This window comes from Neopelma chrysocephalum, unplaced genomic scaffold (assembly GCF_003984885.1).
Source record: "Neopelma chrysocephalum unplaced genomic scaffold, ASM398488v2 Primary Assembly neopelma1_122, whole genome shotgun sequence".
Taxonomy (NCBI): domain Eukaryota; kingdom Metazoa; phylum Chordata; class Aves; order Passeriformes; family Pipridae; genus Neopelma; species Neopelma chrysocephalum.
The window spans coordinates 472,794-489,699 of record NW_020897784.1 but is presented as its reverse complement, the minus strand read 5'-3'; the positions used below and the strand labels follow the sequence as shown (position 1 = coordinate 489,699).

The 16,906-nt window shown below is 62.2% G+C and overlaps 1 protein-coding gene across 5 annotated transcripts in view; it reads right to left on the bottom strand.

Moving 5' to 3' along the window:
• KIF21B (kinesin family member 21B) overlaps positions 1-14,062 on the bottom strand; it is a 39,658-nt gene extending 25,596 nt beyond the window's left edge. For all 5 annotated transcript variants that reach the window (XR_003536571.1, XM_027697696.1, XM_027697697.1 and 2 more), the window contains exons 1-3: positions 13,984-14,062; positions 1,054-1,276; positions 514-696 (exon numbers count right to left, since the gene is read on the bottom strand). Coding sequence is in view for 4 of the 5 variants with exons in the window: in XM_027697696.1 (XP_027553497.1) it covers positions 514-696; positions 1,054-1,276; positions 13,984-14,057 (480 nt within the window). In the remaining variant the exon portion in view is untranslated. The remainder of the gene's footprint in view (positions 1-513; positions 697-1,053; positions 1,277-13,983) is intronic.
• Positions 14,063-16,906: the final 2,844 nt, after the last annotated feature.

The window sequence follows — 16,906 nt, the reverse complement described above, 5'->3', positions numbered from 1 at the left end:
ATGGGCTTCCCAGCACAAACTTCTCCAGGGAAGGAAGCAGTTAATAGAAGAGGCTTTTGAATTGGAGAAGCCAGAAGAGAGGCGAGAGAGGATGCATTGAAACACTCTCAAGGTCAAAGGTGCAACAAAGGACATGGGAAATAGCACAGCCCTTCCTCAAATCCTCCCAAGAGTGGCCACTTTCTTCTCTCCCTGTTTCACTGGCAACACCGGTCCAGACACAGGGCAGCAGGTATCCTGCTATCCTGGACCTCAAACAGGGGTAAGACAGTCCAGAGCCCCTGAATCCCCAGAGGACCAAGCCATAGGCCCCTTTCCCATGGGGGGACTCCCTCTACCCAGTTTGTAGCCATCCTGAAGCCAACAACATCCAGGTGCTTTGAGTCCCCACTGCACCCGCACGCACGCCCGGTCCCACGCCCGCCCGGGAGCAGTCAGGACATGGACTCAAGACATGGGAGCAGAGAAGGACAGGGCAGGGCCACGGTGTCCCCCAGAGCTCCTGTCACTCACCTCCAGGAACTGGGCGCTGACTTTGAACTCGGGTGCTGCCACGCCCTGGCTCTGCGCCGCGCGCTTGCGCTCCTCGATGCCGCTGAAGAGGTGGCCGATGGCCCGCGGGATGATGCCCTGCTCCTCCTCGGAGATGCTCATGTCGAAGCCGGTGCCCATGGTGTACGTCTTCCCCGCGCCAGTCTGTGCAGAGACAGTGAGGGGAGAGCTGGCCGTGCCCTCCCAGGCTCAGCTCTGCCTAATGCACCCCCCACTGCCCCCCTGCCGCTCCAGGCTCCCCAGACGCCCTTGCTGAGCCGCTCTGATCCCCACCACCACACCGACTCCTACCCCAGCCCTGCCGCCCTCTCCTCCCACCCATGGCCACCCCCCACTGCCCCAGCTCTCCCGAGCCAGGGATAACTCTGCCCTCTCCACACCCAGAAACTCACACCCTCCCACACTTTCCTGAAGCTCTGCGAGTGCCCTCTCAGTGTCCCCAGTGCTGCTGGAGGGCACAGCGTTGAGGCCAGAGCCCTCAAGAGTGGGCAGGGCCCATACCTGCCCGTATGCCAGCACCGTGGCATTGTAGCCCTCAAAGCAGCCCTCGATGAGCTTCCCCATACAGGTGGTGTAGATCCGCTCCTGCCACGTGTCCAGGTCAAAGACAAAGTCGTAGGTGAAGGCCTTGTCCTTCCCCAGTAGCACCTGGGGCTCGCCAGGTGTCACCGAGGTGCAGATGTGACATCCCTCTATCTTCTCTTTGGGCAGCTGGGGACGGATCCTGTGGGAAGAGAAGCAGGCTGAGGGCAGCCTCACGGCTCACCCCGTTCTTGGGGGGCACCAGTCTGGTCCCCAGGACGTGAGCACAGCCTGTGCCGGGCACCAACGTGCCCTGGGGTGCGTCCAGTCCAGCACAGCCAGCTGGTCAAGGGCACAGAGCTGTCCCCTGTTGCCCTGCACTGGTGTAGCCTCACCTTGAGCACTGTGTGCAGTTTTGGGCACTGCAATATAAAAAGAATGTAAAGGTATTAGAGAGTGTCCAAAGGAGGGACATGAGGATGGGAAAGGGCCTAGAGGGGCCATATGAGAAGTGGTTGAGGTCACTTGGCTTGTTCAGCTGGAGAGGAAGAGCCTGAGGTCAGACCTCCTTGGGGTCTGCAACTTCCTCAGGAGGGGCAGCACCAACCTCTGCTCTCTGTGACCAGTGGTAGGACCTGAGGGAAAGGCATGAAACTGTGTCATGGGAGGTTTAAGCTGAATATTAGGAACAGTTTCTTCCCCCAGAGGGTGGTTGGGCACTGAACAGGCTCCTCAGGGCAGTGGGCACAGCACCAAGGCTGCCAGAGCTCAAGGAGTGTTTGGACAGTGCTCTCAGGCACACGGTGAGACTGCTGGAGTGTCTTGTGCAGAACCAGGAGCTGGGCTGGATGATCCTTGTGGGTCCCTTCCAGCTCAGGACATTCTACAATCCATGCTGGAACCATGGCTGCTGCTGGCAGGGGATGGGCAGCACCTCTGCCTGTGGCATGAAGCAAACAGGGCAGGGGATGCTTCAGCTCCTGCATCCTGCCAGGGCAGGGGTGGGCAGCCGGGCTGCAGCACAGCCTCGTTTGCTCCCAACACAGGCAGATCAAACTGCAACTACAAAGGCTTGAAATGCGAAAATGCAAAAACACGACGAGACAGTCCCAGCGCCAAACCCACCGTCTGCACCAAACCCCTGCCCAGCCCACGGGCTGTCCCCAGCCCTGGACCCGCCGACGGGACAGGGACAGGCTGGGCTGGGCTGGCTCCTGGCTCGGGCAGAGAGCAGGACCCACCCGCCTCATCCCACCCACCGCGTTCAACCACTGCCGAGAAACGTGGGAGCAGAGCGGCTGGAGCCGCACAGACCCCGCTCCGCCTCGGGGCTGCACAGCTCCGGCTGCCGGTGGGTTCACCAGCTGCAGGAAGCTGGGGACTCCCAGAGGGCTCTTAGGGAAAGAGGGGGTTTGGAACCAAGCGCCATGCAAATAGCTCTCCCCAGTGCTAATGACTGCACAGCTCCCCTCCCCGGGTGCTCCATAAACACAGCTATTAATTCCTCCAAACCGCATCCCTGGCAAGCCACATCACGACCTGAGCCGCCGCGGTGTGGAGTGGGACTCAGAATCATGGAATCTCCCGAGCTGGAAGGGACCCACAAGGACCATCCAGTCCAACTCCTGGCCCTGCACAGGACACCCCAAAATCCCACCCTGTCCCTGAGAGCATTGTTCAAACACTCCCTGAGCTCTGGCAGCCTTGGGTCCGTGACCACTGCCCTGGGGAGCCTGTTCAGTGCCCGACCACCCTCTGGGGGAAGAACCTTTTCCTGACAAGCAGCTTAAACCTCCCCTGGCACAGTTTCATGCAGGAGCCACCGATCCTTGCCCAGAGGTAAGCAAAGCCCGGGGGGAGGCAAACCCCTGGGCCGTGTTTGGGGGCACAGGGTGTCCCTGTCGGGGACAGGCAGCAAAGGGAGCACCTCTTCACCCCCTCACCCTGCACAGCAGACGCGTGGGAACAGCTCTGCGCCTCCCTGGATATATTTAGCTCAGCAGCCACAATAAAAAAGCAGTTTCTGATGTGCTCAGTCCCAGACTCGCTCCTGTCGCCTTCCCAGGTCCCACCCTCCTCCAGGAAAATTATCCCCGACTTTTAATTACTTTTGGACCAAGATGATGTGGTTCCGCCACCCCCACCCCAGACACGCACAGCAACTGCAGCCCCAAGGAATGGGCAGAGGAGCAAACTGGAACCACAGTATGCTTGGGAATTCTTTTTCCTCTCGGGAAAAATGAGAGCAGGTTTCCAGCAAAATATTTCTTTCTCTCTCTGCCCCCTCCCCACTCCTCCCAGGGGATTAAATACCTCCAAGGGGAGTTGGTAAGAGGATGAGCAGCAGCACTGGAGGGGTGTGTGCATATTAACTTTCCACAGGGCATTTAGGAACCCACCTCCAGCCTGGCCATGCGGGGCTGTTCCAGTGTCCAAACACCAACACCAATGTCTGCCCCACTCCCCACAGCATCATGGGGGTCTTATGTGGCCACCAGGAGACATCACAGAGGGTTTCTCTAGGCCAGTGCAGCTGCTCCTCCTGCTCCCCTGTGTTCAACTGCCCCAGCACTCCCACACCAGGGTGTCCCCTCCCTGCCCTCCCAGGAAGCACATCACCACACTGGGCACCAGGCAACGTGAGACCCTGGTTGGGCTCATGTGTTGTTCAGGTCATGCCCAGGCACCACAATACCTCCACCAAACAGAGAATCATGGAATTGTTTAGGTTGAAAAAACCCTCTAAGATCACCAGTCCAACCATTCTCCCAGCACTGCCGTGTTCACCACTAAACCATGTCCACAAGAACTGGGTGTGACGCTGTCAGGGCCCAACCCGTGGACGACGGAACTGCTCCCTCACCTGCCTCTGGACACAGCCACCCAACCTGCTCTGCGCCTGGTCGTGGGCCACCAGCCAGGAGGACAGCTCGTGCCAACCACCAGGACCCACTGCAAAACCAAGCACACCAGGGTGCCGTGGCCAGAAGGGCTGGGACACCACTGAGATCCCTGCTGCCCCCCTGGGAGTCCACGGCACAGGCTCCTGGGGTTATGTGGCAATTAGGGACATCCCTGCTAAGCAGCAGCCAAAATTAAGCAGCACTTCACCAGCAGGGTGCTGCCTTGACACCCTCCAGCTCTCCCAGGTAGCCTGTGCCCAGCGGCCCCACGCTGGCACTGGTGATGGCTCTTGCCCAAAGCCAGCGTGGGGAGGACACAGGCTGTCCTGGGACCAGAAGGGTGCTCAGCACCACCCCCATCTCCCTCCCACCCATATGGATAAACTGACCTCAGCACAGGCAACACCCCGGGCAGGAGAGAGCCAGCAGGAGCACAGTGGTACCAACCACCACCGCGCTCCACCCCACCCTCAGCTCCCTGCGAAGGGACGGTGACAAGGGACGGAGCACCAGGACAGGGCTGCACGGTCCCAGCCAAGTGCTCCTGCCAAGAAAACCTTCCCAGGCACCCGGCACACCAGGCAGGAGGCAGATGGATGAACAGACAAACAGAGGAGCCTGCAGGGGTGGAAAACATCCCTCCCCAACCAGCAGCCATCGCTGGGGCGATGACGGGCGGCGCAGCAGGAGCCTCATCCAGCATCAGCATCCAAACGCGGCAGCACAAGCGACATCTGTGCCAGGAGAGCTGCAGCCGGCACAGGGACACAAAGGGGACCTCGGCTGGAGCCTCTCCATCGCTCCCCTTCCCGTCCCCGCCGGGCTGGCAGGCTCTGAAAGCGCGTCTCCACGGCGGGGCCGCCAGGGACACCGAGCATCTGGGAGGAAGGGGGGAGCGGGTCCTGCACCCCGAGGGGCAGCAGCTCCGGCAGGCACAAAGGGCGAGTTGTTCTGCACCACTGCCCTATGCCAGGCTTGGCTGGCGGGAGCGGAGAGGGGCTGGGAGCCAAGTGGGCACTGTGAGGCAGCTCCACAGGCAGGGTCAGCTCAGGAGTCCCTGACCCCAACAAGAGCAGCCTCCTGGGGAGGCACCTGCCCATCCCAGCATCTCGAGCCCTGCAAGAGGCACGGGGATGGGACTGACCATATGGGGCACAGCCAGTGTCCCCACTTCAGGGCTGCACACACCACAGACACCACCAGGCTCCTGTACTCTGAGGGGACGCTGTCTCCTCGCACAAGGCGGCACAGTTTGGCTGACATGTCCTCCTCACCCAAATGTCTCAGCTTCCACCCTCCCAGCCCACTACTGTGGCAGTCCCAAGGGGCTCAGAGCATCCTTTGGCCCCCACCAAACTGCCTGCACCCATGGCTAGGCATATGCCAGGCCACAGCATCCTGCTGAGACACAGCTGCCCTGGGGCACGGCAGCCATCCCATCTCCCTTGGCCATCCCACTCAGCATGGCTCACAGGAGAGGGTGGGCACAGGGACCCAGCCTCCCCCAGACCCATCACCCACGTCACACAGGGGCTGTTCCAGCTCCCAGGGAGCCTGAGGACACACACCCCTCCCAACATTTCCCAGTGCTGGCAGGGGGCTGCAGGCTGCACAGACTAGGAGGTCACTGGGAGCTCCTGTCTCTCCGAGACCTCTCTGCGAGGCAGGGAGGCTGCCTGCAGACCCTACAAGGAGCCTCTCCCCTCCCAAGGAGGCTGCCCAGCCAGGCAGGGCTGGTTTCCCAGGGAGCAGAGCCAGGGAGCGGCGGATGGATGAGTTCCACGGGATTTTCCTTCTCTGTGCCAGGCCCCGGAGGCTTGGAGCCACTACCTCCTGTCCACCTTTTCTGCAAGGGGCAAGGCTGCCCACTGCAGTGGTGGTGAGGGGCTGGGCACTGCGCCTCATCCAGCCACGGCCATCAGCCACCAAGGGCTGGTAGAGGCTGGAGCTGGCAGACCCCACCAGGGCACAGCTCAGCAGGATGAGCCTGCCAGGACAGGTGGGCTGGGCAAGCCCAGACAGCACCTGGCTCCTCTCCCCACATTGCCTGCATTCATTCTGCTCCCATCCCCATTCCTGACATCACCTGTGTTCACCCCGCTCCTGTCCCACAACACCCCACTCCCCACATCACCTGCACTCACCCCCCTTCCCCTCCCCTTGCATTCAGCCCACTCCCATCCCCACATCACCCGTGCCTGCCCTGCTCCCATCCCCACTCCCCCCATGGCCCCATATCTGCTCCCCCTGTTACCAGCTCCCTCCAGCCCCCCCAGAACTGCAGGGGCACCTTCCCAACCGCCCAGCCTCACACACAGCCCCTCTGCCAGCCTGGCTGCCACCTCTGCTCCCTGCCCACTTCGCTCTCCTCTGCCCCAAACCTGTCCTCCACACTTTGCTGCTGCCCTGTAATCCCACCAAACAGCACAGGGCAGCCAGAAGGGGCAGCTCCCACATCTTCCTGTGCTCCCCCAGCCCACCTCAGGAGTCAAGGACACCCCAGGCATCACAGAGCCAACAGGCAAGGCGGTGTGTGGCACATGGGGCACGGCATGGCAGTGTGTGGGGCACTCAGCTTGGCCAAGCAGCTCCCCAGGACAGGATCAGAACAAAGTGTTCCAGGTTTTCCCACGTCTCCAGGCCAACACTGCAGGCTGCCCACACCCCCCAGGAGCCAGCAGCTGCCCCAGGCCCAAATCCCACAGGGGGATCTGCCCCCTTGCCCACAAAGGGATCCCCCAGCTTCATCCCCCCTGAGCACAGGGTCCCAGGAGAGGGCTGGCTGCCAAGGGCTGGCTCTTTGCACACAGGTTACATTGGACCCAAACCAAGACAAAGTTCAGCATTTAATTATTGTGGCAGGGAAGTGGCTCAGCAATCAGAGAAAATTGAATCAGGCTCCCTGGGGACTGCCAGGTCTGGTCGGAAAACGTTCCAATTAAGAAATATAGCCAGGCACCTCCCAGCAGGAGTGAGCACAGCACAGAGCCACCTGTGCCACTGTGCCCCAGTCAAACCCTGCCAAGGCACAGGGTGCCACAGCCAGCACATCTGGACCAGCACTGGGGCAAGACAGAGCTCCTGGGCAGCCTGGGGACACCCCACAGAGCTGGGGTGCACCCAGAGCCTCACTGGGCACAGCTCTCGGGGGGGACGTGCCTTCACCCCACATCCATCCCCCAAGGAAGCTGCCCCAATACCACCCAGCCTGCTCCCCTGCAGGGCAAACCCCGCCACCTTGGACCCAAGAACCCCACGGGCTCCTCCTAATCCTCCCACTCCAGATTTTCCCAGGCTTAGAGAAACCTTTAAATCAGGCCCTGGCAGGCACCATGTGCTGCTCATTAGCTCTGGCAGGAGCACGTGGCGCTGAGTTGCACCATCTGCTCTGAGCTGAGACCCGTCTAGGGCAGGGAGGAGGGATGTGCTGCCTGCACAGGGCCAGCACTGGGGACACCCAGCCCGTGGCAGTGGGCACAGACCAGCAGGGCCTGGGGGATGCACAGGGTCATGCTCTGCCCAGCCTAGAGGGGAGCAGGAACACACTGAGTTTGGGATCTCCCCAGATCCCCCATAAGCGACTGGCCACGCCATCGCTCCGTGCAGGACCTGCCCAAGGGGAACAGCACGAGGATGTTTGCAAACAACAGACCCAGGACAGTCACTTGTAAAGGGCTGCAGTGTCCCAAAACCCCAGGCAGTGCCCCTCCCGGGCAGGGTGGGAAGCACACGTGTGGCAGCACACACAACGTGACACGTGCCCCAGCAGGGCCCTGCTCCCTCCAGCAGGAACAGCCCATGGGGTGAGCAGCAGCTTCAGCAATTCAGAGAGAGGGAAAGGAAATCGTCATTCACCAGGAGACCCTGGGCCTGATGGGCCATCAGCCTGACCCCTGAGGCACAGGAATGTCACGGGTCCAATGGAGACAGCCAGACAGACACCCCCACCCAACTCTGCACCCCAGTGTTGAGGCTCCCACTTCCTCCCAAGCCAGTGAAGCACATCCAAAGGCTCCCTCCCTTTCTCAGGAGTCCCTGTGAGGTCCCCACGCCCCAGTTCCACCCCAGTACTGGTGCACCCATGCTGGAGATAAGGCTTCCCTAGAGCTGGCGTGCTGGCAGCCACCCTGCACGCTCCAATTGCCACTGGGAAAACAACAACCCCATCTTGGCAGAAGGTACTGCAGACCCAGAGCCCACAGGGGACATCAGAGCAACTTGCCCACAAGACAGGGGAGTAGGTGGCACAAAAGAGGTGCTTCTCCAGCCCCTCCCCAAAAAATAAATAAATGCCAAGCCCTTGGCCAGCAGGATGGGGGATGCTGCAAAGCACCCAGGAGCAAACCTGGTCCTCTGGCTGGGCAGGGAACAGGGAATGTTTTGCCCTAATGTCTCCCTCAGCCAGGTGCAGCCTGAAATAATGGATGAGCAGAGACCACAGCACCACGGACTAAGAAACCACCTCACAACAGGAGGGGCCAGGCTGTACTTCCCAACCCTGCAACATTGGGCCAGGGAACTCAGTGCTTGGAGGGCAAAGGAAGACAAGGAGGAGGAGCTCAGCTCCAGCCTTTCCCCTCCCAGACCAGAGCAGGCATGGAGACATCCCACTCTGCCAAACAAAGCCAGGCATGGGCAGTGGACAGAGATGGCCTCAGCCCTGCTCGGTTCCATTGCATGGAGGGACAGGGGAGCTTGGGGCCAGGCTCCACTACAGCAAGTTGTGACAGGAAATCTTCCCTGCCATGTCAGGCTCCAGGGAGCTGCAGAGTAGGGGAAGGGATTCCACTGGGATCCCTGAGACCTCGGGCTCAGCCCTGAACCCTCACTTGGAAACGGGGGTGATGACTGTGTGGCATCCACATGGAAAGAGCAGAGGGGCAGATCCCAAGCAGGATGAGGCAGCCCCCAGACACACAGCAGTGCAGAGCCAGTGGGGATATGGGGACATGCCAGGGCAGAGCTGGACCAGCTCCTGCTCTGCCCAGAGGGGGAAGGGGTGGCAGGCAGGCCAGTCCCCTTCCCTCCCACCAAGCCAAAGGAAAACCCATCAGCAACTGACCTGGGTGCACAGTCACTCCCAGCACGATGATCTCCTGCAGCAGATTCCAGCAGCAGCTGCCCTCACAATCCACCACATCCCAAATCTGCTGCCTGTTTAACCAGCAGCATGGAGTGTTTTGACAGCCTCCAGCAGGAAACAACCCCGTGGGACCACCAGGGCCGACCCCCCGCCAGCAGGAACAGCAGGACAGCCACCGGCCAGGGCTGGTTCACACAGGGCTCACGGGGGTATCGCCTTCCCTCTCCCGGGGCCAGGAACCATGTTCCTGACAGCTTTGTTTGGGGCTTCATCTCCTGCAATTTTCTCCTGCCTCCAGTTTCACTGCTGAGGCTGCAGCTGGCTAATCCAGCCCCGGCCTCCCAAGATCCTGAGGCTCCCGTGGCATTCAGTTAAATCCCCTGCCAATGGGTGATGTGTGCAGGCACCAAAACCCTCCTCAAGCCGCTTTGCTGCGAGCGATGGCACATCTGGTGGGACCACGGGGTGCAGCCCTGCTCCCCCCTCGCAAGGTTCTGTCCCCTTTCTAACATTTCCACTGTAAAAGACATCGAGTGCCTGACTGGAGCCAGGCACAGAACCCCCTGTGCCCACACACCTGGGCTCAGCACTGCCCTCCCAGAGCCTGCCACGGCCCCCAACAGCACCCTACAGACTGGAGGGTGCTACACGGTCCTGTTGCTCCCCAGAATAGGCACCACCTCCCCCCAGAGCCGCAGAAGGCTGAGAATACCCAAAGTGAAAGCAAAGAGCAGCAGCTCACTCAGATGGGCTCAGCCCTGCAGCAAAACAGGCACAGGATGGCGGGGGGGAAGGGAAGGGGGGGAAGGGGGAGGAGGGAGGGGGGAGGGCCACTGCCAGGGCTGAGCTGCCCTCATTAGGGGCAAAGAATGGAAAAAGGGGCTGGGGATGCTCTGCCTGTCCAGCACCCTCAGGATAAAGCAGCCTCCTGAGATCTTTCCTTCCTGGGATCAGGGCTGCTCCCAGCCCCTGCAGATGGGAGACAGAGCACCCTGGGGCTGTGCCCCACACCAGGATGGGCTGTTAGCCTCATCCCACAGGAGCCTGGCACATCACGTGCCTTGGGGTGGGATTGCCTTATCTCTCCCTGCATGGCCCTGTGACATCTGAGCAAAGCCAGCCCAACACCAGCCAGACTTGGCAAGAGACAGTGTCCCATGCGCTGCTCCACAGTGTCCCCCTGGGACCACACCGAAGGGGCTCAGAGCTGCCAGAGCAGCAGGTGGGCAGCAGGTACCAAGCTGTACCCTCACCTCTCCCACTGGAGCCCTTGGACAGCATGGACACTGGCCTGGCACAAGTTGGGTTGAGACCACCTCTCCAGCTGGACCCAAATCTGTCACAGAAGAGATGGTCTGAAAGGGCTACAACACATCCACCTCCTCGGGGACTGACCCCAGCTGGTGCTGGAGACTTCAGATTCACAGAAAGCATCCCGGCAGGCAGAGATGCCAGGACTCTAGCAGGGCTAGAGCCCAGCTGATCCCACCACCTGGCCTTTCCCAGCTCAGTCCCTCAGCCGAGGCCCCCACAGGGTGCACGGTGATGGGCACACGAGTCTGCCCAGTCCTCCTTCCCAAGGAGGAGTTGGAGGTCACTCCCTGGGGCAGAAGCCAGCACAGGACTGCCCTCGTGGAGCACAAAGCATCGCAGCAGGAGTGTCTCCGAGAGCAGCAGAGCACTGGAGGTTGCAGGGTTTAAATAAACTTGAAATCCGACTCAACTTCCTTCCCCAATTTCACAAGCTCCGTTTCCTGCGTCTCCGCAGCCGGCCACGCGTGCTCAGAGCCACGGGCAGCTCTGGCACGGGGGATGCCACTCTCCCTCCGATGAGCTGGCCAGTTTGGAGGTGCCCTCAGGGAGCAGCTCTGCAGCCAGACAGGCTGCTCAGGCCTCCAGCCAAGGAGTTTAATGGCCTCTGGGGTCAATAGGAGCCATCAGCCCTTCCTGACACTGCAAAACTGCTCGTGCGCCCAACAGGGCTGAGCTCCGCTTCCTGCAGCCGGCACGGGGAGCCCCGTCCCCAGCTCACTGCAGCTGCCAGAGCTGCCACCACCTGACTGCAAGCCTGGAGGGGGCTGTGGCGAGGGGGGCTGCTGAGCCTGAAGGCACAGGCCTTAAATCCCCGGCACAAGCCTCAAATCAAGGCTGTGCTCCTGGACAGAGGGCAAGGAGCGGGGAGCTGCCGCGCTGGCTGCACCACAGCCACCCTTTTGAAGGTCACCTACAGAAGGAAGCGGCAGTTGCTGCCTGAGGAGTGTGGGTCCCCAGGCCCCCCTACTCAGCACCATCGCGGCAGGCGGCAGCTTCCTGCTGACACCGTTACCCCGGCGCGGGGCAGGCGGGCACCAGCCCCAGCGCCGCCGGCAGCTCGGCCCCGGCGGTTCCTGCCCGTGGTTCCTCCCCACGGCATCCACCAGAGCCAGCAAAGCTCAGCCGCGCCCATGGAGCCACAAGTCAGACTCCAGGCTAAGGGGCAAGCGAAGGCAGACCCTGCTGGCGGGGAAGGCGGCGGCCAGGGCAGGACCCAGCCCTGCCCTTGCAGACAGTGCAGGTCTGAGCTGCAGGTACAAGGTACAGGGACAAATCAGCCCCTGGGCCAGGAGCAGCTGCTGGGCCTGCATTTCCCTCTGCTGACAGCAGCGCTGCTGCAGGTACTGGCCATTTCCCTCCTGGCATGCAGAAAGCCTAAATAATGCCCCTGCACTTCAATACCTGGCTCAGAAACTGGATTCTCTGGACTCCCAGTGCAAACGGGGCAGATGGGGGTCTCAAGGGGAAGATGGGAACCTGTGAGGTCGACAGTGAAACACCACTCCTGCCTCCTCCTGCCAGGCCAAGAGAATCAGCAAGAACTGGGGTGCACAGCTCCAGCACTCCTGTTCCACTGTCCCCATTCCTCCCACCCTGAGGGCTCCCCACCCTGGGACCACAGAGATGGGTCCTGGTGGCCTGTGGCACCTCTTGACATCAGCTGGACCAGCCCCAGTCTTTTGACCCCATCAGCCCACAGTGCCTTCCTCCAACATCCCCATCGCCTCCCAGTGTCCCTGCCCCTTCCCCAGGTCCCACCTCACTCCCACCAGCAGCACAGACACACAGACCCTGAAGAAATGGCACAGCTGGCCCATTCACGTTATTATGAAGGGACAAAAGGAGAGCTTTGATCCGTGTCCTGCCGCACCCCAGAGGCATTCAATCCCCTCCACGCTCCGATGGCCAAGGGAGGCAGATCTAGGGCAGGTTTGCTCCAAGGGTGGGGGGTCTTGGAGACTCCTGCAGCCCGGCTGCTCCACCGGCAGGGTGTCACCAGCGCTCACAAAGGAAAATCTCACTCTGCTCCCAGCCCAAGACAGGAGGGGACCCAACCCCAGTCCCCCAGGGCTGGTGTGGCAGAAAAGGCGGGTGGTCCACAGGGAGAGCATCTCGGCCCTTGCACACTCAGCCCTTGCACACTCAGCCCAGCCTCGGAGCCACCTTCCTGCATGGCGCTGCGACCTGCCGGCTTTGTCTGGCAGCCTCCTCGCTCTCAGCTCTGCTCCTTTGTCCTCCCAACTCACCTCCACCACCACATCGCGCCAGCTGCCTGGCTCCCACCAGCTCACTGAGTGGGATGCTGTCTCACTCCCTCAAGGAAGGGACAGGAGAGGGCTGGACCTCTCTCCTCTCCCCGGTTCCTCACCATGGACACTCCAGTCCCACTGCAATGCTGCATATCCCAACCACCTCCCGGCTGCAATCCTTTCCCCGAGCACCAGCCAGCCTAGGACCCCACTGCTGGCAGACCCCTGAGGGATTAGGAGAGCCCAGCAGAAACGACCCCACAGCCGCCATCCCGAGCGGCACCCACCCCACCTCCCGCACGATGTTAAAAGGCATCATCCCGAGACAAACGCAGCGCGAAGAGGGGAACAGTCTGGCCAGGAGGAAATCTCCACCCCCAGCGCCGGCATCACTGGGTTCCCGGGTCAATGTCCTGGCACGGACACTCCGTCTTGGCACAGCCCACCCTGCCCCTGTGCAGGCACCCCAGCAGCACACGCAGCAGGGCTGCCGTCACTCCTCCTGCAGCTCCCCCATCCTTCACAGCCACAGCCTGGCCTCAACCCCCGGCTTCCCCAGAGGAGCACGGCAGAAAATCCCCTCCGGCTGCTCCCTGGGCGGACAGGCTGGAGGGGCAGAGGAGCTGGGAGGCGTCCTGGTGCACACACACACACGCGTGTACACACGCACACAGCCCCGCACACCCGCATGCACAACACACACCCAGCCCCACACCCACCCGCTCTCCCTCCATCACCGCCGCTGCACCAGCAGCATCTTTTGTGCTCCCGCTCTGCCCAGGCAGGGCCAAGGCAATGCCCCCCGAGCCCCGGCGGGTTCGGAGGCCGCCGGCAGCTCCCTCTGCGAGGTGCGGGTTTGGAGGCGCATTGTTCCCAGCACAAAGACACCGAAATGCCGCATCGTTCTCCCACCACCCAGGGACCCCCACCCCACCCCCCGGCATCCCGGTGACACCTCGGGGGGGGGATCCAAAGCCACCCGCGCCGCAGCCGGGAGCTGCCCAGGCTGGGTGCCAGGCGGCTCTGCCGGTGGAGGGGCCGGGGGATGCCGGGGAGGGGTGGAGAGCAGCGCGGGGCTGCGCGACGCGGGAGCCGGTGGGGAGAGGGGGGGAGACACCCCGAAACGGTGCTGAGAGAGAGCGGCGGGGGGGTGCGGGATGCGGCAGAACCCGGCTCGGGGTAGAGGGTGGGGGGTCTCACTGCCCCGGGAGGGGCACCCGCCAACCGCCGCCTCGCACCCGCGGCTGTAGCGCCCGCGCCGCCGGTCGGGCATCGGTCCCGGGGCGCGCCGAGCTCCCCGCGCCCACCCCCGGGGATGCGCAGCCCTCCCCGCGCCGGCAGCGCCGAGCCCCGCGCTCACCTCACGGCCACCTTGACGCAGCTGTCCGGGGTCGCCATGGCCCCGCCACCGCGGCCGCCGCTACCCGGGAGCATCCGCGGGGCGGGGGGGCGGGGCCGGCCCAGGTGCGGGGCGGGGCCGAGCCGGGGCCGCGCCCCCAAAACCCGAGGCGCGAGCACGCGGGCGGGCGGCGTGTGCGCGCACGGACACACGGACGGGGCCGGGGCCGGGGCCGGGGCCGCACTCGCTCTCATACGGTCTGTTACACTCCACTCGCACCCGTCAGTCATCGCTGCCGCCTACAGGGGCTGCTTCGGGTGTTCCGGGGCTGTTCCGGCTGTACCGGGGCTGTACCAGGATTTTTCCGGGTGTACCGGGGCTGTACCGGGGCTGCCCCGGGTGTACCGAGGCTGCTCCGGGCTGTACTGGAGCAGTACTGGGGCTGCTCTGGGCTGTTCCAGAATTTATCGGGGCTGTACCAGAGCTGTACCGGGGCTGCTCCGCGTGTACCGGGGCTGTTCCGGCTGTATCGGAGCTGCTCTGGCTGTACCGGGGCTGTACCAGGGTTTTTCCGGGTGTACTAGAGCTGTACCGGGTCTGCCCCGGGTGTACCGGAGTTGTACCGGGGCTGCTCCGGGCTGTTCCAGAATGTATCGGGGCTGTCCCAGGGCTGTACGGGGGCTGTTCCGCGGGTACCGGAGCTGTACCGGGGCAGTCCTGGGGCTGCTCTGGGCTGTTCCGGGGTTTATCGGGGCTGTGCCAGGGCTGTTCCGGGCTGCACCGGATGGCATGTTCCGACATGGTTGGCATCACTCAGACACTTCCATGGCTCCACTGGATCCCGTCCCAGAGCTCTGTGGTGTTGAGGGGCGACACCATGGAGCAGCAGGAGCCAGAGCAGGTCAGGGGTGAGCTGGGTGCTCTTACCAGACCCACTGGGACTGGGGGCTGGTGACCCTGGGGGCTGCCCAAAGGCGAGAGCCCATCCCAAGAGGACAGGGGACGAGGCTGATGGCATGACAGCACAGTGCCACAGTGCCCAGGTGCCAGTACAGCTCTCCAGCGTGCACAGTCTGTACTGCAAGGCTGTGGGGCTCACACACACACAGCAGAGGACACTGCCCACAGGGCCACTGGCCCCATCCTATGAGCTGGTCTCGGGAGTTTGGTGAGGGAGACACATACAGAGGCCATCAGGGAGCAGGACTGGGCTCAGGCAAGCACTGGGGAGCTCAAGGAGCCCCTGTTACAGCATCCCTGAGTTGCATTAACTTTGCTGGGGCTGATTGCAGTTGGACACACTGCCTGGGGACACGGCCAGGCCCTGGCTCAGCAGGAGAAAGCATCTCCCAGCAGGTGAGAGACCTACAGGGGACCCTCAGCTCTGCAGGTTGGTGTCAATGTCAGGGCAAATAGCAATGGAACCCGAGGGCAAACTGAGGCATACAGAGGTTTCCTTTGAGGAATCCAGACTGTGTCCTGGGAGAGGGACAGCCAGGACACACCAGCCCTGGTGGATGACAGAGCCCAGCACCTGCCCTGTGCTCTGGGGTCTGGGTACCTTCACCTCAACAGCACTGTTCCTTCACCCTGTCCACTTGTGCTCCTTCCAAGGCTCCCAAGGTGCCATCTCTGCACCCTGTGGAAGCTTCTCAGCACCTGCTGGGATGGGTGAGTTCCAGGGCACCTTATGCTGGTACAGCAGCGTGGGGATGAGCAGGACATGGCCTGTCTGTTCTCCTGCAAGGATGTGAGGAGCTGGTATTCCTCTTCCTTTGTCCCATGTTTGCAAGGACACCTGGTCCAGGGTGTGCTTCCCTCCCTGAACTGCTCATTTTTCAGAGGCTGGACTCTTCCCCACTGAAGCTCCAAGCAGAGAGGGGCAGTGACTGTGCCATGATGTTGCTGTGCCTCTCTTCCTACTCCATGTGCCTACTCCATGTGCCAGCTGTGCCACAAATCACATCTGTGCTATCACATCTGTTCAGCTAGAATCAACTCAAAGAAGACACACCAAAAACACGCCTCCCATGCAGCCCCAGACCCTAGGAGAGGGTGCAGAGGCCCCACCACCACCGTATGTCCCCACCACAGTGTCACCCTTCATGTTTAGAGCCCCCAGTGAGCGCCCACCTGACTTGGCAAGTGGAACATGCAGTGCCACACCTCCCTAAACCCACTAGGAAACCTTGACCACTCATCTCGTCACCCATAACATGTCCTTGACATCCCCTGGTAGAGCCACACTGCCCTTCCTCAGCAAGGTGTGTGTGTGGGGAGGAAGGGAGGTGAGTGTGAGGGATGTAGGTCCTGCCCCAGGGCAAGGAAGCAAGAGGAAGGGATGCAGCAGCTGCCCTCGCACCGTCCATCCCTGCTGGCTGCACGGCACAGGGGGAAGCTGCTCTGCCATGGCCCAGCACCAGACTGGCTCTGGTGCTCAGCTGCAGCTGGAGCTCAGAGACAGCCGGTTCCCTTGATTGAGTTAACAAATAAAAGCCGTGCTGGGGAGCAGGCTGGCTCATTGATCGGCTCCTCCCCCGGGACCCATCCGCTCACTGCATTTTAATATATATTAGGTGAGGAAGAACCCTCCCGGTTTCCAGTTCTGCTTGGCTGGGAGCCCTCGGGAGCCAGATCCCAGCAAAGAGCTGGGCTGGGAGATGGGGCTGCCCCAGTGCTCAGAACCCAGACCCCATGGGGGGCACTGCAGTCTGTAACACAAACCCCTGCACAGCCCCAGAGAGGAACAGCCTCAGCTGCTGCTCAGCAGGCAGCACTGGGAGCACTGGCAGGAACAGGGAGCACTGGGAGCACTGGGAGCACTGGCAGGAACAGGGAGCACTGGGAGCACTGGCAGGAACAGGCAGCAAGCACTGTGCCCCCACACCCTCCTGGCCCGTGCCCTGCTGAGCCGTGGGGATGTCACAGGATGAATGAGACGTTC